At 35.2% G+C, this 24,596-nt stretch overlaps 1 protein-coding gene across 2 annotated transcripts in view; it reads left to right on the top strand.

The window, feature by feature from the left end:
- LOC136034997 (cell cycle control protein 50A-like) overlaps positions 1-24,596 on the top strand; it is a gene marked incomplete at its 3' end in the record, with an annotated part of 70,540 nt that overhangs the window by 21,988 nt on the left and 23,956 nt on the right. The window contains 4 exon segments of one of the 2 annotated variants that reach the window (XM_065716567.1): positions 4,943-5,062; positions 5,951-6,084; positions 11,371-11,520; positions 18,360-18,549. In XM_065716567.1, the coding sequence (XP_065572639.1) occupies positions 5,005-5,062; positions 5,951-6,084; positions 11,371-11,520; positions 18,360-18,549 (532 nt within the window). In that variant the 5' untranslated portion in view covers positions 4,943-5,004. 2 annotated transcript variants of the gene reach the window in all.

Here is a 24,596-nt window from a genome sequence, read left to right as displayed (position 1 = left end):
AAACTTAGGAGTATGCTCTTTCGATCATAAATTGAGAGTTCGGGTCCTTTTTTTATAAATCAAAAGTGATTGGGGACAATCAGCCGCGGGGGGATTCTCCGTGGGGGTATTTTCCGGGGGGAGTGTTTATTGAGGGTATTTTCTAGGAGATATTCTCCACCAGATGGGGGATGTTTTCTGGGGGGGATCTCTTCCCAGGGGGGGGATCTAAACGCCTAGCCCCGTTCAACTATATTGTATATTTATGTTTAAATGCAGAGAAACATTGTATATAAATATACTAAGAGAAACAATACCATTTAAAATCTCTGAAATAAAAGTTCCATGTTTAAATACACTAAAGCATTGTATACAAATAGGAAAATATATAATAATATTAGTTAGAATACCTGAAAACAAATCTGATGCTTCTCTTGCCTTTTCGATATTTGTGCCAGTAAGCCTGTGAGTTTAATATTTTATGCTATATAGAAAAATACTGCCGTATAAAGAATACAACTAATGCCCCCCTCTCTAGCACTGGTAATAGAGGTGTAGACCAGCAACATTTCCAGACATCAAAATAGATTATTTATCAACTTTTGCCTTCCCGTTTTCTAAGAATCCATTCTATATTCATCTGAAGACTCAGTTAGATATTTGGGAAACAAAATGCACACTTTTAGGCATCTGCTCCTCCCATCCCCAAACCTAAACCAAAAACCCCAAACCAAACCATCCCCAAACCCTAATGAATTGCCTAATAATTACCCAAAATCCTCCATTCATAATTACTTATAGGCGCTGACAAGTCACAGTATGTGATTTTACGAATTTAAAAGAAAATTAGTTTAGTTAAATGAAGCTTTAAAATAAGTGCCCGATTATTTTTTCTACAACAAGAAGGTAGGTATCACCTGACAGCATCCTTATTCAGGCTTATTTTAAATGAAAGGAGATGAGACTATATCCTACCCCCCACTCCCCTTCTTATATTTATCCAAAGGCTTTTTGAGATTTATATAATACGGCGATTGAAATGTTTTTTTTTATGCATATGCCATCCCCTGTCAACATAGTGACTCACCATTTTCACCTGGAAAAATCAAATACCCAAACCGTATTAAAGTATATAATACTAAATCTATAATACAAAATAATATAATACAAGTATATAATACAAAAGTATATGACAATCTTCTTGAATAAATGTTCTTCCCATCTCAATTTCTTCCCCAAATTGCATACCCCCCCCCCCAAACAAAAACATCATTCTAAAGAGATCAATACGCGGATGGACATAAATACGCTTTTTGCCTCTAGGCCTTAAATATTTTAGGAGTACTAAAAGACCAAAAAAGTGAAAAAAAAGAAAAATGGAAGCGTGAAAAACGTCAAGATTTAATAATTGTAAAATACAACTTAACGCTTCAATTCACAAGCAGGAAAGTGAAGTCCAAAGAAAATATAAAGTTTTCCCATCTTTGCACTATTGAACCAATTCAAATTCTTACTCATTGAGTCTATAAGTGTTGTTAACCAGAGACACATAAGAGGCGACAATTGGGAACACTCAAGTAAAAGTATTTTCGCGGGGTTTCTAGCTCTTATTTAAAATTCCAAGAAATTTCTTTTCGTAATAAACCTTCACCATTTTGACTAGTCAAAATAATATTTACTATTTCTTAGTCAGCCTCAAACGGCAATTTTTCTTAGAAGACATTTGTTTCAAACATGCAATTTAAACTTTTGGTTACTATGGGTTGCAATATGCTCTCTATTAGGTGGCTAAGTGGGCCGACAGGGGTAGCACTAAAAAGAGGCTACCCAGCATTTCCACTCCAAATATAACACCAAAAATACTATTTTTGCTTACATTCCATCTGTGATGGAATTATTGAAACGAATTTCCAAAAATCACATAGGTATCATCAAGGGCTTTAAAATTAGCTATTGAACATCCCCATGATGTTGCAGTAAACTGTTGTTTCTGCTATTTACTAAGGGGGAGGAAAGTATATAAGAAAGGGGATTGTAAAACTTAGGTTTGACACTTTTAACCATAGAGAATGTGATGGCAACTATTTGATACTTCCTAGCATTTCTACTGAAGATTTGGAACCAAAGAATGTCACTTTTGGTGCCATATTGTATCAAGACAAATTTATAGAAGGCACGTTAGAAAAAAAATTATTCTTAAGTGGGACCTGAAGCAGCCCTATATGACGTTGCTGCAAACAGTTAGTTCTGTTCGTGAGTTCACCACAATTTAATATCCAACTCGCCGATATTTAAACACAAGGTTAGACAGTATCGGTGAAAGTGCTGATAAATGTAATAGTTTTTAGCTATTTGTCTACCAATTTTTATGATTCCACACAAGATTTTGATCTTAGATGAAAATGTAAGCAAAATAAATGACTTTTTAGAGGTTTTTCGAGTTCCAGGTGCTCGAATAGGTTTGAAAACCACTGTTAAGAAAACTAAGTTGCTGAGACTAGGAGGAAGTAAAGATGAAAAAGTGACATTGGCAACAAAAAGATTGATCAGGTTTACAGCTTTACTTATCTTGGTAGTATTATTAGTAAAGACGGTGGAAACAATGAAAAAATTCTAAAAACAGGAATAGTCATGGCTTGGGGTGCTTCTTCACAGTTGAAAAAAGTTTGGAAGAATGGGAAGCTAAGTCTAAAAACCAAGATTAGAATTAGAATATTAGAATAGAAGATTAGAATATCGTAAGCTATTGTGATGGCAGTGGTCAAATATGGATTTGAAGCATAGGCGCTCCGAAAAGTGGATGAAGTTTTGCTAGACGTTTTCGAGAGAAATTGTCTACGGATTGTTCTGGGTACCTGGCTGACTAACCTTATCCCAAACAGTAGGCTGTACGAATAGTGCGGTTCAATTCTCTTTTCTAGGGCTATAATGAAAGAAAGGTTGAAATGGCTAGGGTACATTCTGCAGATGAAGGATGATAGATTGCCTTTTCCGATCATCCGTTTAGGGCTAAACAGAAAGCAGGTCACCCGCTGCTGGGATGGAAAGATGTCATAAAGAAAGATCTAAGCGAAATGGGAACTTACTGGGAGGGTTTAAAGAGAAAGGCTTTGAATTGATTGGGATGGAGGAGGAGTGTGCGTATTGGTGTTGGCCTCATGTGGCTTGGTGCTGCAGTGAATTCTTAGTAGTAATAGTTGTAGTAGTAGTAGTAGTAGTAGTAGTAGTAGTAGTAGTAGTAGTAGTAGTAGTAGTAGTAGTAGTAGTAGTAGTAGTACTAGTAGTAGTAGTAGTAGTAGTAGTAGTAGTAGTAGTAGTAGTATTTTAATCATGTTCGCATTTCAGTATTATTTACTTTACATATTGCTTCATCAAAAATAAAATTTCTCACAAAAATTTTTAGTGACTTAAATGATAACTGGAGTAAAGACAATATCAATCTAACTTTTACTCTCACTATTTCCTCTATATTCATCTTCAATCCTATCCTATTCAGTGTTGCACACGTCCAACATTGACAGGTGTACAGAAGAACCAAAAAATGTTTTCCTACCTCGACAATATATACATAGAAAGCCCAAAACCTATCTGGTCAACGGACTCTAAAGTAAAGTAAAAATATAGCTTAGAATATGGACTGAATGTCTTCGCTTAATTTCTGTATTTGTGGCTAACCTTGAGCGTAAGACTAGAAAAGTTAGTGTGAATACTACTTTTCAACGGTTTTACGATTAATATATGGCATTCTTTTTATATTCAGCTTCTTCTCCTTTGTTTATACTTAGCGATACCCTTTCATTCTCGTATCTCTTTCATTTGTTTTTGACGCTGATTGTCTGATGATTTAAAATGTAAATCAAACAATAGTGACGGTATTTTGAAGTTGTACCTGCTGACAGATTGTACCTCCCTCATTGGTCACCTTGTTTCTTTTTTTTCTCAATGTTTATGTGAGAGTCTTTAGTCTTATAGTACTTTGTAAAGGCTCCTCTTCTCATCTTCTCTCTCTACATTCTCTTCTTTAGAACATTACGGTAGCGTTTGCCTACAGTATAGGGTTCGACCGGTGGAGGATATTTAGTATCTCTAACTCTCATAAAGTGTAATAAAAATGTTTATTTATACATATAATACAACGTTGAGGACAGAATCCGAATCTCGACTGACTCGGCTAATTTGCAACTCTAACTTACATTTTATAAAACACGGAACATGGTACAGGAAACTGACATCCCTAAATAATCAGTTTACTTAGAATTTGAAATATTAATAGTTTAACCAGAATATGAATATTTGACAGAAACACGGAAAATCTCACTTCTTACTGGCATCGAGTAAAAAAACATAAATCACCCTTCGAATTGTTTTCGTGTATCTTTTCGTGCATTAGAACAAGGTTTTTAGTTTATTATTCTATCCTTTATAAGTAAAAAATGAAGAACTTGGTGAGAAACACTTTGACTTTGGCATCCAGTTCAGTATCAGTGGGCGCATTAAGTTCTTTTTTCCTTACTCATTGATCACTCTTCCAGGAAAATGGTCTTTATATATACATCATAGAACTTTTAAAATCGTTCAATAGTTTGGTCCTTATTCAGTTACTATTTCTCTTTATAGTCGCTTGATCATTTTTTCAGTTTTAATGCATCTTAAATTTTAGCATTCAAGTTTTTGTTTAATACTTCTTAAATTTTTGGTGAAGTTTTTGTTTGCGTTTATTCGACTCCATTGGCCGCTTGGGGCTGATGGTCTTCTGGATTGAGTAGAATTATTTCCCATAAATAAAACAAAATTATCTCCATTTCAACCTTCTCCTAAAATCCTAGATCCGCCTTTGTTTTACTGAAATTTGAGTCTAGCTGATGAAAGTCCTTTGGATCTCATGGGAATTATGGCTGACACTATTGCCATCTATATATAATTTTTCGGCTTTAGGATAGTTTAATCAGGATAGATATTTTTCAAAGAACCCTTATTGCAATAGACAATTTCCCCAACTGATAAGCTTTGGAATAGGATAAACCAATGTCCTCCGTCTCTGACACGAATAGTGTTACTGCGCGAGCATCAAGAAAACCGAATGGTATCAAAAATAGTCTAGATTTAATACCTTTTCCAAACTGATTAAAGAAAAGCTTGACTTAGCCTAGGTTTTATGAAATCTTAGTCAGGTAGGAGCTAACCATAACCTAGGCTAGCCTATTTCAAAAAGAAAACTTTACTACTATTTCCACATAGCATCAAATTTTTGCCCTCATACCTTTGCTGAATTATTATTTATATAGTTTTAAAGATATGTTAAACTCTTTAATTAAAGAAAAACCCTTGATAGGCCTATTGCTTATAGCCTAGTTCTACTGAAATAGCCTACCAGAAGTTGCATTTTAAAAATTTAAGCCAAGGAAAAAAAAAAACTAAGAATTCAGGTATCATGTTTGTGTCAGGGTTCAGACCAATCATGTAGATTATTAAAGGTCAGTGCTGTCTGGCAGAGAAATGACTAGAGGTAGATGCTTCACAATACCTTCCCAGAAGATCATTAAGGCACTGGATACATTTTTGAGAGTTTTCTTTACCTAACTAAGCTACTTTTTAAGATTACAAAAAACCTAAACTTGGTTGCTTGGTGTTCTTATTGACAGTGACTTATGTGGATATTTCAGGCCCCTGAATTTTTTTCCACATGGCTTTAAATTTTAAAGAAAGTTTGTTGAGAAACTGCCAAGATTACAGATTGTTTCTTAAGCTCATATTTTCTCCTCATTCTTATAATTGCAATTCCCCTTCCTCATGAATTATGAGGAGAGGGCAAGATTTCCATATGGGCCAAGCATTAGATTTGGTTAATAATATGGAACCAGTACTTTCTTGTACTTTTCTTTAGTTTTTGTGACTGAATATTTAATACATATTTTAAATTCATTGTTATTTTTTTCACAGCCATTTTTAATTACATTCATATATTTTTCAGACAGCAATTTCAAACAGCAAACACTTCCAGCATGGCAGCCCATAGCTACTGCTGGTACAGTTCTGCCAGCATTTTTTGTAATTGGCATTGCAATGCTACCAATTGGTGTTCTCCTGCTTCTAAGTTCCAATGATGTATGTGTCTTTTTCATTAGTTCATAACCTTAAAAGAGAGGTGATGAAACCAAGAAATTTATAGGCCATTTTCATGTCAGAGTGCATATAATAATAATGATTGTCATTTTAATTTATCTTGAGGTGAATTAGAATGTTCTCATTTTTTTTCAGGGCACTCACCTTTGATAACAAATAGTTTTGCTTATAGATTCATTGTATTTCAATTTTGTAGTTTTTTTTTACTGAATTATTTGTTTTCACAAGAAATGCAAGTCAGAGAAATTTCTCAGTCTTATTTGATGCTCAAAATGGAAATGGCATTGATGTATTTGCTTCTTAAAAATGCATACACATTGAAAGAATTATTCATTAATAGTTTGATGGCATCAAAATGGGGCTTCACTTCAAAATTTGACTTAATTTCTAAAAATTTAAATTTCTAAATTTAAGATTTTCTAAAAAAAATTCTAAAGTTTTTCTTTCTTTTTTTTTAATTTTCAAAAAAAAAAATTCTGCTTACCTTCTAAAATTTACATCCTGTTGTCTTTACTTCCTAATTTACATACATTCTAAAAATGCTATGTACTTCCTACAAAGCTTGTGCTAGGCCTAGAAGAAAGTTTGGAAGTATATTGTTTATGGATTCTCCCCTACTCTTTTTAAAGCCCTTGACACATTACAAAATTCTACCATTTGTATTAATATTGAATGGATGAATGAATGCCTTTTTAACTACTAAATTACAAAAAGGTTCAAACAGCCTGATATAAACCTGACATAAACATACTCTTTGTATCAGATATAGAGAACCATTTCTACTTTGTTCTATGAATGATAGAGCCTCTCTGCAGTGTGATAGGGGCTATGGCAGGTAATGTGTTGTTCTGACTGTATATTAGGAAATGAATCTATACTTGATAATGTTGTTTCTGTTTGGACAAGTTTTCAATCAGCATATCAAAATTGGAAAGATAGCTCCTGTGAAAGCTACCCTTTTTTGGTTCACCACCTGGGGAGAGGAGCCCAGTTTGCTGCATCTCTAGCTTCTATCATATCACAAACTGTAATATAAAAATTTATTCTGGTGGTTCTATCTGAAGTATATTCTTCTTACTCTATTAAAGAACATAGTACAGGTGCTGCCTCTTTCACTTCAGCTTTAAACCTTGATATTACCTAGTTCCTGCTCTAGTCTTATGCTTTAATCCTGCTTAATCATGTTGACCTGATATAAAAAGTATACTTGTTTTGGTGATTCTCAATTAGCTGCATCTCTGCTGGGCTCTCCATTTCCTGCCTCTGATTTGGATTTAAGAGCAGTTCAAATATTCAGCATATTTTATGTGAGTGTCTATCTTCTAATGCTGATTCCAGGATTTTAAAGCAGTATTGCCTGGGTGCAAAATCACAAGAAAATGTTTTAGCTGTTATTAACCATCATTTCTCCCATCAAACAGGATCCATAATTTTTAACTATATTATTAAAACTTTAAAGAAGATGATCTACTAGTCCCCTATGCAATAACTATTCTGCAGACCACCCCTAAGTGATGAAAGGATTTTCACAGTCGTTCATTGTTTATTGTGCATTGAATTATGTGCTTTTAAATTACCTGATAGCCTTGGAAAACCAGTATCCAGACACTGTCTAGTGTCCACTTTACCTGACTCACCAAGTTTTTGCCTATTTTGCTTTGCAGTTGGCCTAATCTTCTAATTCCGCCTTTGCTATTCTAGCCTTAAAGCTAGTGTTCTATTCACACGTTGGCTTTGAAAGCATTTAATTCTAACATTTAATGCAAGCATGAATAAATAACCCCTGCCATTGTTTAGGTTTTGAAACTCCCTCTTTTTTTCTCTCTCTTATCTGCTACCCCTCTCTCTCTCTTCCTCTCTCCATCTTTTCCCCTTCCTCTCTCTGCTTCTCTCCCCCTATTTCTTAGCGTTGGGGTATCTGTTTTCTTTTTTCTTTATGAAAAAGAAGAAAAAAATTTCTAGAATTTTCTGACAATATTCTGGAAACAACAGAAAAGAAAGATATTTTTTGTTCTCTACCATATGTTCCAGGTTTGAGTGAAAAACTTAAAAGAATTTTACAAAATAATGGCTTAAAGGTAGCTTTAAGAGGTAGTAATACTTTGGCTAGTTTTTTAAATTCTGGAAAGGATTGGACTTCTGTAGAGCAACAAAGTGGGGTTTATAAAATCCCATGTACTTGTGGAAGCTCTTATGTGGGATGTACTAACCAGAATTTAAAAATGAGATTGCTACAACATCATAATTCTATTTCATCATCTTTAAAACAAAATACCAAACCTGAAGATTTCACGTCGGCCCTCTTGGAACATATCTTTAATTTTCCAAATCATTTTATTTTGTTTGAAAATGTTTCTTTGATTTCTAGGGACCAAGGTTTAAAGCAAATTTTCAGGGAAACAATCGAAATTAAAAAAATTTTATTCAAGGATAATTCCATAAACAGAGATATAGGTGAATTTGGATTGAACTCAATTTATGATAATTTACTGTGGTCGAATAGAGTAAATATCACCTCACCTGAGAGCTATGACCTCTGTCCACGTAATATGTCAGATAATTCTAATGAACCAGAACCAATAAGGTCAAAGAGATTTGCCTCCGCTGTTGCATTGAAAAAAATAAGAGCAATAAACTATATGTAATTAGTTTATTAGGTATAAATTTTGTTTATTTTTATTCATGTCTTTTAGTTTTACTGCTGATGATGAACACTGTATATGTGTTCGAAATATCCAGTTAAATAATTTTATATCTATTCACTGTCAATAAAAAGGTTTCATCCCTATTTTGAACTGTTTTACTTTCGTCATGGAAAGGCAGTGTGGTCTTTGAAGTTATCTATTACCAAGATAAGTGAAGATTTCCACTTGATCGATCTTTTCATTACCCACCGTCACTTTTTCATCTTCACTTATTCCTAGCATAACCGACTTAGTCTTCTTAACATTAATTATCAAACCTATTATAGCACCCCGAACTCGTAAAACCTCTTAAACTATATTAATTTTGCTCACACTTTCATCTAAGATACTTAAGTCATCAGCATAATCGAAGTCCAGGAATGTTCTTCTTCCCCATTTGATTTGGTGTTCTCCGATTGCCTTTCCTGTACCCCTTAAGACAAAGTTCATCAAAATGATATAATTGGGGATATAATGCAACCCTGCTTGACTCCAGATTTAATATAAAACCAGCTACTAACCTCATTTCCTATATTAACTGCACTAATATAGCACTAATCACTTTAGTGTGTTTTTCTGGTATACCATACAAGGTTAAGACCTTCGCTAAACCTCTTCTATCAGCTAAATCGAACGCTTGCTCTTAGTCTATAAAACTAAGAACTAGAGGTGTTTGATGACTCAGTCTTTTCTCATTTATTAACCTAAGAATGAAAATACGGTCGGCAAATCCTCTACCCTTCGTAAAATTACACTATTCTCCTTTTAAATCTTTCTGGTACAGCATCTCTAAGTCTGAAAAGCATCATATTACTAAGTAATTTGCTACCTACAGAAACCAGGCTACTGCCTCTATAATGACCACCATCACTCTTATCATCTTTCTTATTCAGGGATTTAATTAGAGTTTTCCTAGAATCGTTAATTACTTCCCTTTTTCAAAAGTCATATCTTCAGCAACTTGTTTCTAACCTTTAGTCACCAGATTTAAGAAACTCATTTACCACACTATCAGCACCTGGGGCTTTTTTATTTTTTAATCCTTTTAGTACTGTTTAATTCTTTCATTTTTGATGGTGATATCCTTTTTGTATTGGCTGGTTGATATACTGATATTAACATTTTGAAATCGTTCTGACAATTGATATAGTCTTCCTTCCGTTTTCTTAAACAAGCTTGCTGATTGAAAAATAGTAGTACTAATGATAGTGGGGATAACAGCTTATCTTGAATGGTTGTCTTGTTCAAATAGTTTTACTTCGACACTTGCCTCTTATTAATGTATACATAAATGACCAGCCGTGAATGGAACCAAAAGCGTTTCAGTATCTCTAGCCTAAAGACTACCTTACATAACTTTTTATGCTCAACCAAACCAAAAGTGGGCTGTCTCCAGATGGAGTGGGAAGGGACTATAAGAAAGGATTTAAAGGGAATCAAAACTTTATGAAAGGTGAAACTGGTAAAACTTTATGAAAGGTGAATCTTTTTTTTTTTTACACAAACTACAATATAATAAGAAAAAATTCAATCAGTCCAGAAATGACTGTATTTTAAACAATGTGTTTAAAAGACATGTTTAAAACACATTTCTTGTGTTCACATACACGACTTACTGATGTTTATGCACATCGATATGATGATGTCAATAAGTAAAAGAGATGGATAGCCAAGACAGGATTGCCTCCAGATGGAGCGGGAAGGGACTATAAGAAAAATTTTAAAGGAAATCAAAACTTTATGTTAGAGTAAAGAGTTAAGCTTGGAAAGGGTGAAGGGCGGAACAGAGTTTGCGCAGCTGCGTTGGCCTCACAAGGCTTGTTGCTGCAGTGTGTTGTTAGTAGTAGTACTACAGAGTTGCCATCCAAGTGAGTTATCACTATTTTTAGTGATTTTTTTTATTGCATAAAAAAATCACAAAATCAGCGTAAAAACACTAGGTCATTGACTTATTCACCAAATAAACCGAAAAATCACCAAAATATAGTGATTTCCTCCCCACCAGATGGCAATTCTTTAGTATCAGTATGCGAAATGAACCCAGAGTATAATTTTCGTGCATTTTTTTCATCTTTTTTTCTCATTCAAATTCAAAAACAAACAAGTATATGCTCGTCTGAAAAGCTTAATTTTTTTTTTATTATTTTCCTGTAAATCTATGAAAATTTGAGATAAATCTCTTTTTTTTGGGTGGGGGGACGACGTTTTGTCTAGACACCAGAAATTGTTTGTATCCTAAGCATAGCATTGTATTTCAGTGTATTCCTCTTTGCATTCAATGTACGTTTTTTAGAAAGACACTATCGTTAGATATATATTAACAGTGGCACACAGATCTGATCGTTAGGGGGGGGGTTCAGAGTTGTCTGCAGGGAGGCAATGGTTGAAATGGGAAAAAGAGTATTTTCATCACTACCCCCACTCCTAGTGTGAAGGTATTTACCTTTGGGTTGTATTCTTGTGCAAGGTATAAAATGGGCTGGTTAAATTTTCAGCTTAATGTAGGTTCTGGAAGACATTGGGACTTTAACAATTAATTTAATTTTTTATCCTTCATTAACTTTTTTTTTTGGCTTGTTTACAGGTAAAGGAATTTGTATATGATTACACTGATTGTCGATCAAATTTGAGAGGGTTTGATGGAAGTTTTATACCCTGTGGTGATGTGATAAAAGACAACCCTGGTGCTTCTTGTGACTGTGAAATCCCTTTTGAACTAACTGAAGATTACGTGGTAAGCTCATTTTTCTTATTGACGTCATCGTATTAATGTTGACGTCGTCATATCAATGTGGATGTTTTTTCTTATTGTAGTGTAGTTTGCGTAAATAAACAAGATTCATTGTGCTCCTAAAGTTTTTCATAATTTCATAACTCTGTCTTGGTTTCTCTTAGATATTTTCTTGAAATGTAAAACTGATGGTCTTGATGGAATAGTTTGTTCAGTTAGGCGTTTCAAAATATATGTCTTAAGATGTCAGGCATGCTAAGACGTCAGTCCTAGGGGTTTCCTGTCTACAGATATTCAGTGTTTGTCCTTTTGCCTCAAACTAGGGTAGCGTAAGATAAGGCCATATGCAGGGGGCTATGGGGTTTGAACCTCCCACTAAAATGTTTGTCCGACTCGTAAAAACGTAATAAAAATAAATATAAACACATTTTTTACATGGTTTTTTAGATTCGTCCCCCCCGGAAAATGTCCTGGATACGTTCTTGGCCTAAGAAGAAAAATTTCTTAAGAAGGAAACGAGTGGACATACTTGTTAAGACGTTTATTAACGCCAATTTGCACCATTTACTTCAATGGTAGAGGAATATAACAATAATGAGAGTTTTTTGGCTAATCTGAGGAGAAGGATTATTCCCTCTCCTTGTTGGCAGGAAATGGCAGCAATGATAATTATATGGTATTGTTAATATTATAATAGTCACGGTAATTATACCATACCATAATCAATATTACCATAAATAATTAATCCCACCCTAATCAGCTATTGAATGAGTACAAGTTAATAGCATAATTACCATCAAATTAGTAACTAACTAATATTACCATAAACATTTATTAAATAATGAATTATGGTAATTATATGGTAATCAGACATACAATGGTAAATTTCTTGAAGAAAACAATAGTGTAAATGGAAAAGGATTTTGCCAACTGTGGAAAAGTGTGCATAATGAGAGTCATGCTAATGAAATAACTTCTGAATTATCTGAAATTTAATTCTATTTATCTATTTATCATGTATTTCTATTTATTATATTTATTTTTATTGTGTTTTTGATATATTTACGTTTGTTGAATGTTCAGCTTCCTTTGTGTATTGTTCCTGTAGACCAGTGGTTCTCAACCTTTTTTCCCCCATGGACCCCTTTTCCCTTCTTTTCATCTTGGTGGACCCCTTCATAGCTTTTTGACATAAGAACAATTTTCTATTCTTCACTAATATAAATTTTAAGGTCTTAATTATCAAAGAAATAGTATACGATTAAGCTTTACTTTTAAATGAAAACTAATTTAATACAAATAAAATATTCTACTATAATATTAATAATAATAATACTTATTATTATTATTATTACTATTATTGTGATAATAACTAAAATATTACAATGTTTCTTCCATGGGCAAGCAACACAAGCCCATGGAGAGTAGAGCTCCTCAGGCAGTTTAATTCACTCCAACATTATGTAAACTGGATAAAAAAGGAGTTGAAATTAAGTGTGTGATTAAAAAAAAGGAAAATGCATGTTTATTCAATGAGATCCCTGTGGTTGATTCTTCTCGGCGAGTTTATTTATATTTGGTTCTATTGATGTTAATGATAGTCGAAGATCACCCCTTTTCACAATGTCAAGTCTATTGCGATCTTTTGATAACATTTGAGAAACACGACTAAATCCCACTTCAACAAGATAAGATGTAGGAAAAGCAATACCGTAGAACTGCGCTTTATCCCAGAGCAAAGGGTACTTTGTAGCAACATCATTTGTTTTCCATATGTTGTACTTAGCGATCTTTGAATTTTGCATACATTATTTCATCAATTTGTATTTTGTTGAGGAGCTCTTGCAAAGGTATGTCTGTTTCGGCAACATCAACTTCAAAAGGAATTGAAACCCAAATCGGTATATCCATCCCGAGTAGGTCGCCAACCCGAGTTTGCATATCTTCATGTATATTTTCCAAATATTCACCATATAATTCAAGATCTTCATCTTGCAAATCGCTGGTAACACAGGCCAAACAAGGAAACTGTTCAAATGCACGACGCCTGATATTATTCTTATACAGCTGTAGTTTCCTTAGAAAAGCAGCAATAGAACTTTTACTAGATATCAGATCAGAATTGTTTTCTTGGAGCTGTTTATTAAGTGAATTAAACTTTTCAAGTATACATGATAAGTAAAACACACCACATTTATTTGCAAGCAGTTTTGCTCCAAGTTGTGTGTCAGCAAGAAAGGAAACAATAGAATCCCAAAGTGCAATGAAACGCTTAAGACAATTCCCCTTTGATAGCCATCTCACCTCTGTATGTAATACAAGCCGCCCAAACTTTTCTCCATTTTGCTTACAGAATTCACGAAAAAAGTGGTCTCAGAGAGAATTTGATTTAATATGGTTAACTACTTTTATTACAACAGTAAGGGCCTCATGCAGACATGCACTCATTTTCTTTGCAACTAAGTGTTGACGTTGTATCACACAGTGAACACAATATAAAGTGAACAGTAAATTACAGTAGAAATTGAATTTTTGAAGATAAAGAGCGTTCTGAGTTGGTTTTCTTCATGGACCCCCAAAATATCATTGTGGACCCCCAATTTGTTGTGTTTTGCCTGTGGACCCCCGGAAATATTGCATGGGGGGTCCATATGGACCCCGGTTGAGAACCACTGCTGTAGACTAAAGACTGTAAATGTAATACCCCTGAATTGTTTTGAAATGATAAAAAAAAGTATATGGCAGTACTTAACCTTAGGGTGGCTTAAATATTGGCCAAAACAAGAGTTAATTTTGTTTCTGCTTTTTAAATGTCGTTTAATTGCTCGTTTAAGAGTAATGTTTCTTTGCTCTCGGAATTTTTCAAATCTTGTGTCAACAACTAGTAAGCAAGTATGACGGCACTAGACCCTCAAACTCCAAAACGGCGGTGCTGTTGCGTGGCCCTTTAGCCAGGAAGTGCAATGGAAGGCTGAGGGCCTGCCATCCTGTACTGTTGCACACCCTTCGTGCTTACCTTCCCCAGATTTCTCCATGTGCCCATTTAGAGCAGAATCGACTCTGGCTGAGCTTATAGAATCACGCCACTGACCCCCTTCCAAACCAAATAACAGGCCACGCCAGGAATTGAACCCGTGGCCCTCGGATAAAAGGTTCTCAACAAGTAGCAAATTCTTCGCCATCTTCTATAAGCTAGCGCTATCGTCGCTGGTGTAAATATGACATTTACGTTGTTTCGCTTCGCTCACTACGATCAAGAGCCCTGGCCTTCGATCCTCGCATGTCTATTATAATGATATCACATTCCCCCCCCTTTTTTTTAGTTTGTGTTTTCTAGTTTTTAGGGCCACTAGTTTAGTTTATTCCTGAGTGTAAAGGAAAAAGCCCCGCACCCACTCACATGACTTTATCAATAAACATTTATTGAATTGCTGATGTGACACGATAAAGATCCTGCAGAACCATTGGTACCACATTCAGGGGGGCTAGGGGGTTTGAACCCTCCTCCCGAAATGTTTGTCCAACTTGTAAAAACGTAACGAAAATGAATATAAGCAAATATTTAATGCTTTATTGTCTTATACCACCCCCCTCCCACCTCGAACAAAAAATCCTGGATACAGACCTAAAAGGTAGCAATTCATTTGCTACTGCTTTACTAAATTCAAAAGTATTTCAGGCTATTCCCCGGCCCCTAGCTATATTTAGTTGTGTTTTGCTCTTAATTGTGTTTACTAATGTGCATTCACATTTATTTTTATAAAAAACAAAAACAAAAACGCATTGCTAAAACCGCCTACATATCTTAAACACTTAACGAATTAATGTTGCCAAAATTGATCAGTGCTTTTAAATTTTTTTCTTGGATTTTTAAAGTCGCTGATAATGGAATGGTAATCAATTATAGTCGTTGAAAATTCAGTAAGTCGAAACGTAAAATTGATTGATTACGTAAAGTTACGTATTGAATATTAAATATATTGCGTATTAAAAAAAAACTCGTAAAATTACACACTGAAAAAAACACGGGAAATTATATGTCGAAAAAAATACACAAAATTGACTTAAGCAATCTGTAGAGATGCTTTTTAAGGGATTTTAAGCTTTTCTGGTAAGTTATTTTTCTCAAAAAGGCTATTTCTTTCATTGATGAATAAACTGATAGAAATGCTTTCTACATGCCTTTTCATTCCCTTTTGTTACTCATGAAATAGTGAAAAAAGGGAGCTATTAATTACTAAAATGTTCTTGCAAAATCTTTGATCCCTAGAGACATTGTTTCAGCAAGTACACAAGGACCTGATCGTTAGTAACACCAGTAAGTAATATAACAAGCATAACAGAATAGTGGTGTAATAGTAACATATCAAATTGCATGTCAAATCTTTGTAACAAATTTAATGAACCTGATGCGGATTTTTTTTCCGCGGTCCTGTAACTGTGGAAAAATGATATGTCGTATAAATTAAAGCATTATAAGTTTATCAAAACTAAAAAGTTCAAATTCATAAATGACTATAAGATTAGTGAAATATTAAAAAATTAACGTAATAAACAAAATTAGCATAAAAATAACCTAATGATGTAAAGTAAAATTAAAAAAAAATTAATAAAAAAAAAATTCAAATAAAGAACTTACGTCGCTTAACAAAATATTTAAATTATCTCTGTCAATATTCTGTTTGCCCTTGTCTTGGAATTACCAGCATCCTAAGATCTATGGGCTATATTAGTCTTTCGATTATAAAATGTAAAGTGTTATTAAAATGAAACCAAGGAGGAGGAGGGCATTTCACAAAAAATAAAATATCACAAGTACCTCTTGCGTATTGAGAGTGGGCCCGTTCTACTTAATTTATCTTGTCTAGTGTGCCACCTATTGTGCCACCTTGAGTAAAAACATGATAATAATTTTCTTTGTGACTCATTCTGCTAAGACTTTATTTATAACTACTAGACGATCGTTGAACCGTTCACATCCTGACCTTTATTCATCAGTGACGTGGGAATATCCGTTGTCAACAAAAAATCTTAGAATAGAAGTGTCAGGGGAACTTAGGATCCTAATGGAATTGGAAGTCCATGTCCGGAGGGGGGGCTAGGAGGGTCGATCCCTTCTCCCCGAAATGTTTTTCTGACTCGTAAAATCATGACAAAAATGAATACAAACAAATTTTTATGCATTTTTATGACACTTGGTATTTACCAAGTGTCAAAAATTAGAAAAAATGAGGTATTTTTAAGTTGCTAACGGGTGATCGGATCTTAATTAAATTTTTTGTTTAGAAGGATATCTTGTATCAGAGCTCTTATTTTAAATCCCGACCGGATCCGGTGACATTGGCGGGAGTTGGAGGGGGAAACCTGAAATCTTAGAAAACGCTTAGAGTAAAGAAATCGGGGTGAAACCTGGTGGGAAAAATAAGCACAAGTCCTAGATGCGTGATTGACATTACCGGAAAGGATACGCTCTCTTTGGGGGAGTTATGGGGGATAATCCGGAAAAATTAGATAAAAATGAGGTATTTTTAACTTACGCACGAGTGATCGGATCTTAATAAAATTTGATATTTAGAAGGATCTCGTAACTCAGACCTCTTATTTTAAATCTTGATCGGATCCAGGGTCATTGGAAGGAGTTGGAGGGGAACCGGAAGTATTGGAAAACGCTTAGAGGGGAGAGATCGGCATGAAACTTGGTGGGAAGAGTCCTAGATACGTGATTGACAAAAACGAACCAGGTCCGCTCTCTTTGGGGTAGTTGGTATGGGGGGACCTAATTCGGTAATTCGGAAAAATTAGAAAAAACGAGGTATTTTTAACTTACGAATGAGTGATGGGATCCTAATGAAATTTGATATTTAGAAGGACCTCGTGTCTCAGAGCTCTTGTTTCAAATCCTGACCTGATCTGGTGACATTGGGGAGAGTTTGAGAAGCAAAACGGAAATCTCGGAAAACGCTTAGAGTGGCGAGATCGTGACGATACTCGGTAGGAAGAATAAGCACAAGTCTTAGATACGTGATTGACATAACCAGACTGGATTGACTCTCTTTGGGTGAGTTGGGGGGGATAATTCGGAAAAATTCGAAAAAATGAGGTATTTTGAACTTACGAATGGGTGATCAGATCTTAATGAAATTTGATATTTAAAAAGACCTTGTGTCTCAGAGCTCCGGTGACATTGGGGAAGTTGGAGGGGGAAACTGGAAATCTTGTAAAACGCTTAGAGTTTTGAGATCGGGATGAAACTTGGTGGGAAGAATAAGCACATGTCCTAGATACGTTATTGACAAAACCGGACTAGATCCGCTCTCTTTGGGGGAGTTGGAGGGGATTTTCTAGTTTGAGCACTTCCAGATAAGCTAGGACGATGGTTAATTCGGAAAAATTAGAAAAATAGGTATTTTTAACTTACAAACAGGTTATCAAATCTTAAAGAAATTTGACTTTTAGAAGGACCTCGTGTTTTAGAGCTCTTATTTTAAATCACTTCCGGATCCGGTGACATTGGGGGGAGTTGGGGGGGGGGGAACCAGAAATGTTGGAAAACGCTTAGAGCGGAGAGATCGTAATGAAACTTGGTGGGAAGAAGCTCTTGGCTCTTCCAACCTCGTCATAAGTGCCATATGAGCTCTTGGCTCTTGTTTAAAGTTTTTGTACCCCCTCCCCCCGAAAAAAACTGGATACGATCCTGGAAGAGCTTCTTACTGTGATTGGTCGAATGTAATTGTGTGTCGACAGTCTATTAAAGGCTGGCCGTTGATTTTTCCCGAAGGCTAATTACTATAGACGTTGATTCTTCTCCGTAATCCTGATTCTAAATTTATCCCTACTTCCAGGGCCAAGTCTTTATGTACTATGGACTGACAAATTTTTTCCAAAACCACCGTCGGTACGTAAAATCACGTGATGATTTTCAGCTTCTTGGAAGTTTGGGTGATGTTTCGTCAGACTGCGCTCCATTTCATCAAACGTCTGATGGTAGGAAAATTGTACCCTGTGGAGCTATTGCCAACAGCATGTTTAACGGTATTGTATAAGATAGATTGATATCTTTTAATTCTCAGTACATACATGTTTAGTCAAACCCTTAAACCACTTCCCGAATTTGGAATTGTCTTTTCAGGACGGCCTTCTTTACATTAAAAAATTCACTCTCAACCTAAACAAAACTCAAATTTGTGAAAGAAGTGGAGTGGCAAACTTTTCAGATTTGGAATCAGCTCATATTTTTTAGTCTGAGAGTGAAAGAATCACGTGTATAACAACTTGTTTGTTATACAGGTTCACCCCTTTCTTTCACAATTTTCCTTGAACCTCTCCCACAACCTCACTCTCTCTCCAAACTTTAAACCCCAAACAATCCTTTTGACTTCAAACATTTAGTATCATCTTCATCAGCAAAAAAAGAGCGTAAAAATGGCATATATAATCACATTTGCTGGTATTTAATCTATCAACATGTTTTGCCTCAACCTAAAAAAAACTCATATCTGTGAAAGAGCTAGAGCGACAAGCTTTTTGGATTCGAAATCAGTACATAATTTTTAGTCGGATAGTGAAATCATTTGTATAGCAATTTGTTTGAGGCCAAACCACATTTTTACTAGACAAGTTTCCTTTATCGATAAATCTTATACCGTATGCAAGGCCGTATCCAGGGGGGCTAACGGGTTTGGCTAACGGCTCTCCCACCCATCGAAATTTTTGTCTGACTATTAAAAACGTGGATATAAACAAAAATGTATATAAATAAATTTTTGATGTGGTTTTAAAAAGTTTCTTTTTGTAACAGAAAATAAACAATTAATTTACGACGTTCTCAATATTCTTATATCATCAATGAAATCCATAACTTTTGCATACAATATAGATCTCTAAAAAAACTTAAATAAGCTCAGTTTTCCATAAAATGCTGGTTTTCAGAATTCTACCCATATAGGGAAATATCGCAAATCAGCTTATTTCAGTATAATTTGCAAAGTAGTGATTTTCGTTCGTCTCAAGTTTTAACTTAGCTCTTTACTTTTGTTAGAATACTTTTGTTTAAAAAATGGCTCGTTTTTAGATTTTTCCGAATCTGCTCAAGAAGCCTTGCCAATAAGGTCTTCGACTAACTTAGGCAGTGAAACCGAAGAATGTCAACATGGGTTTTTGTTAAAATAGATGTTAAATGTAGGTTTTGATTCCAGCCTCCGTTATATATCCCCACAGGAGATATCTGCAACTTTGCCACATAAATAACGAGTCTTTGGGATATACTATCATCGATATCTTTGCAAAGTTGCAGACAAACAAGTCCATTATTTTTATGAAACTGAAAATAAATAAATTAATTTTTTTAGTTTTCGTTTTTAAGGGGGAAAAGGATTGTAATTATAAGCCTCTGGGTACGAGCTTTTGACCATGAGGATTACAATGTTACTCTTGGTGTACTTTCCAGCCTTTCCATTCCGGAAATGGCACCAAAAGGGAATGTTTCTGTGTCATATGGCACTTTACGATGGAGTTATCAAGATAAATTTATGAAAATCGGTTTAAATATGAGCATTAGCTATTAAATGAGCCACTAAACATCTCTACGATCTGGCCACATCTCTGCTACCCATGTTAAAAGGCAGTATTCCTGTTTTTTCCCAGATGAGCCAGGATGGGGGGGGGGGGGCTCAAATCCTTGGGCTTAGGGCTATTGACTTTGAAAATTCGATAATTCTTCTTGGAGTTTGTAACCCCTTGCATTTTTTAATTTTACTTTGTCTCCACTAATTTCTTTTTCATCGTTGCATAAGTACCACTGCACTCTCCCTCTCTGGGTTCTTCTGTAAGCATAATAGTGACCTCTATTTTTACACCCAGTATGAATGACTATGGAACATACACGGTAGAGTTCTTCTGATATTGAGATATCATGGTAATGGCGAGCCAGATTATGTTCAGGAGTCTTCTTCAGGTAAACCTCGTCAGGAAAAAACTCTACAATTTTTCTATTTATTTTTCTCGATAATGCTCTTCTGTCCAGATTTAGAACAAGAAATATAGCGGTGTGAGTGGATATGGTGTAAAGTCTACACTTGTGGCCATTTGGACATCTTTTGACATTATCTTTTGCTCGTTGAAATGGGTATAGAACGTCATAAAATGGTATCTCTCTCGTTTCAATGATCTCTTTGTCGGCACATGCATGAGGGTTTAGGACTCCAGGAACAGGAAAATAACATACTTCTATATCGATTGGAGATATCGAATTTGACTCCATTTACACATCGAACAAGCTAAGTACTTCTTGACTTAGTAACGGAATTGATCACACAAGGGACTCTCAGTTTCATTTCCAGAATTTTCATTCTTTATGGTCGCTAAAAGTATTTCCCAGAGCTCACAAAGTGACTGTTGACAACGATCTGAAAGTCGATATTCTGCAGGTAGTAAAGATCTCAAAACTGTTGCGCTTTCGGTATAACTTGACGACCAAAAAGTTCTTTTCAACTCTTTAACAACATTTCCTTTTAATTCTGCTAATGTCTGGAAAAATGCTCCTTGTAGACCTTGTAGACTAAAAAGGTACTAGAGTGCTGCATTCGCATAGAATAAAACACCCTTGTTATTCTTTAATCCTGTCAATTCCCTTTCTTTTAATATCCCCCAATATCTCTTTACTCTGAGAGGGTTCACGTTGCTCATTTAATACAACGTTTTGAATCATTATGTTTTTTAGTATCATCAGGGATTGTGACATCGTGCGATGCGTTTTTTACTAATCCGATAAGAGTTATCTTCATCTTCAGATAGATAGAGATCTTGTGCGACAATTGATATTTTATAGTGTTCGGAAATTTTTGCTTGGTCACCAATAAACTCCAAATCACATTTGTCGTCCGATACAAACGGATATTGAAAAATTCTGTATGGTATATTTGAAATATCGATGTCAATACTAATTCCCTGTTCACGGCGATTTGCTACCACTTTTGAATACTTTTCTAGATTGACTGGCCTTGTAGGTTTTCTAACCCATGGATAATCTTCAAATTTTCTCGGTCTGACAATTATAAAGTCGTCTGACTTCAGTTTTCGTTTATGTAACTCCTTATTAACTTTAGCTTTTGTAGTTACACCAGTTGATTTTACTCGAAATGACACTTCTTCCTTTGACCTGTTTCTTCGCTTTGTTGATTTATATTTTCTTCTTCCGTTTTTGATGGGCGTGGGAGAGGTAACTACAGAAAGACCAGTTGTTTCTCCATCTTCCTCATTACAATTTTCATCACTGGGGAACAAAACCTCTGACACGACGGGTGTTACCAATGTAATGCAACGTTTTGAATCAATAAATTTCTTCGTTTTGAATTTCTCATTTTGTGCTACCATGGGTAACACTGTACAAGTTGGTACTACTTCCATCTTCTAAGTTATTGTGTTTGTCATATACTAACCTGTTTCAGGATGTGACGGGTTATTTATTGCCTAGATGATGTCACTTTTTTATTTAGAGCCATCACCTTCATATTAGGTATGGCGTCATTCCCTATTGATAACGTTCTATTTTTTTGGCATAGATTGAGATATTCGTATTCTGAGACCACCTCTGTGTCAGTCAGGGATAAACTTGAGTTAAAGCTATGACATAATAGGAGGTTCGCGCTACTAATAGCATTTAAATGAAAAAAAAAGTTCCTTGTATTTTTATTTGGTCAACTTATTGCTTATTCAATCCACTGGCTACATCAAATTTTCTAAGACCGTTTTTATTGGGCGTTAAATACCTTATTTTTTACAAGGCTTGGTGTTTACTAACTTTCATACTGTCTTTCATATCATCTTCAGTTATATTTGGAGCCACCTTCTGCTGCAATTAATTTTTCATCAGAATTCAAAATTAAAAAAACAACAAAGAAATGAATATAAAGATGACAAACGAGTCTATGCCCAGTAAATGAAAACGAAAAGAACATAAAATGAAACGAATATTTCGCCCGTATAAAACAAGGCGTCTTGGCGTCATCAGCATAAAAAGCAAAACAAAAACAACTACAAACTAAAAAAATATACCTAAAAATATATCCATGACTTTCTGCAAAACCGGCACAAGCCCACTTTTTTCTGAAAACTAGTTAAACATATAGTTCGAAAGAAGTCGGAGTTCGAGCCATTGGTACATTCAAAATGGACTTACCTTTAATTCTGACCGAGTTACAGAACATTCTAAAAGGGCGTAAGTCCTTCATCTTCTAAGTACCGAACAATTCAGCAATTTTGACATCTCCAGGGAATTCTGGTCGAAAAGTTTGTGACAATTTTCTGAAATTCTGATTTGTGAGAAATGTTCTTTCATTCTGCGCTTTTATTTTCAATTAGCTCTCCTATAAAATTAGGATAAGTGGACTTAAGCCCTTCTTGCAAAGTTCCACGGATATAATGCTTGCACAAGTTTTTTGAACCGATTTCTTTCCAGTGTAATTTTCAGCTTCTGAAATACAAGTAAAGGTAAGGTAAAGAATACGGCATTAGACTTTATAGTCCCTACCATCGGTGCTGATCTCCGTTTCTTGGCCCTTCATCTAGGAAGTGCAATGGGGGGTTGGGGGCTAACCATCCTTTGATTTCGCACGCCCTTCCTGTTTACCTTCCCCAGATGTTTTCGAAATGTTTACATTTACATTTCCTCCGACTATGAGCTTACAGAGTCACGCAACCGACCCCGTCCCAAACTAAAGAATTGGATACACTAGGATTCGAACCCTCGCCCTCTCAGACAAAGGATCCTGAATCCTACGGATTCTGATACAATTGTGACGTAAAAATCAACAAAAAATCAAAGCTGTATATAAAATTCGGCTTTTTATTTGAAAAATGGGGCTGTTGTGTTGATCTGATATAAGTATTGAAATAGGTGAAGAACTGCATGTATATCTAAGGTGTTGTACGCAAGTTTTGTTTTCAAACTAAAAACCAGTGGATTTATTCAGTACGGGTCTATTTTACTCAAGCTACTGAACTTCTAGGCCAGAAGTTCTCTCTAGGTAGGGGTTCTCTCTAGGTCAGAGCTAATTTCACAATATGACCGACTGTTTTCGAAATGATTTTGTCTTTGTATACTTACTTGCTCATTTTATATGCTACTTGGCCAAGGGAATCGTCTTCATAGTGTGTCCATATTTATGAAATTAAAATAGTTTTCCATGAATACTACGCTACATTTCTGTGAAAATGACAGCTTCTCATTCTTGCATAAGTGCTCTTAAAAGCTGATAGAAAACATACGTTAACAATTTTTAACAATGCGTTGTTATTTTTAATTGTAATTGTAATTTTAAAAAAATTTACAATGCATTGATAGAAAACATACGAAATGAAATTAAGTCTGCAAACCAAGATTAGAATATTGGAAGCTACAGTGATGACAGTGGTCAAATATGGCTCTGAAGCATGGGCGCTCCGAAAAGCAGACGAAAATTTACTAGATGTTTTCTAGAGAAATTGCCTACGAATTGTTCTGGGTACCCGACTGACTTTCAAACAGTACGCTGTACGAAAAATGTGGTTCAATCCTGCTTTCTAGGGCTACAATGAAAGAAAGGTTGAGATAGCTAGGCCACGTTCTGCGGATGAAAGATGACAGATTGCCGAAAATAGTCCTTTTTGGCCAACCGTCTGGGGCTACACGGAAAGCAGGTCGTCTTCGTCTGGGTTGGGAAGATGTCATAAATAAAGATTTAAACGAAATGGGAACTTCCTGGGAAGGTGTAAAGAGAAGGGCCTTGAATAGATTAGGTTGGAGGAGGAGCGTGCGTAGCTGTGTTGGCCTCAGGCGGCTTGGTGCTGCAGTGAGTTATTAGTAGTATTAGTGGTAGCAGTAGCAGTAGTTTTAGTAGTAGTAGTAGTAGTAGTAGTAGTTATTCACTTCTTGGACTGAGCCTGTCAAATAAAAACATTATTCAACTACATTTGTTAATAACGCTTTCTCAGGGGAAATGATGAAACATACCGCTTTCTCAGGGGAAATGACGAAAAAATCATGGGAAACCATTGGAAATCCAGTGATTTCCAAAGTGCTAATAATTGATTTAAAAAAAATA

This window comes from Artemia franciscana, chromosome 13, assembly GCF_032884065.1.
Source record: "Artemia franciscana chromosome 13, ASM3288406v1, whole genome shotgun sequence".
Taxonomy (NCBI): Eukaryota; Metazoa; Arthropoda; class Branchiopoda; order Anostraca; family Artemiidae; genus Artemia; species Artemia franciscana.
The sequence above is the reverse complement of the archived record's forward strand: the minus strand, read 5'-3'. Positions and strand labels throughout refer to the sequence as shown.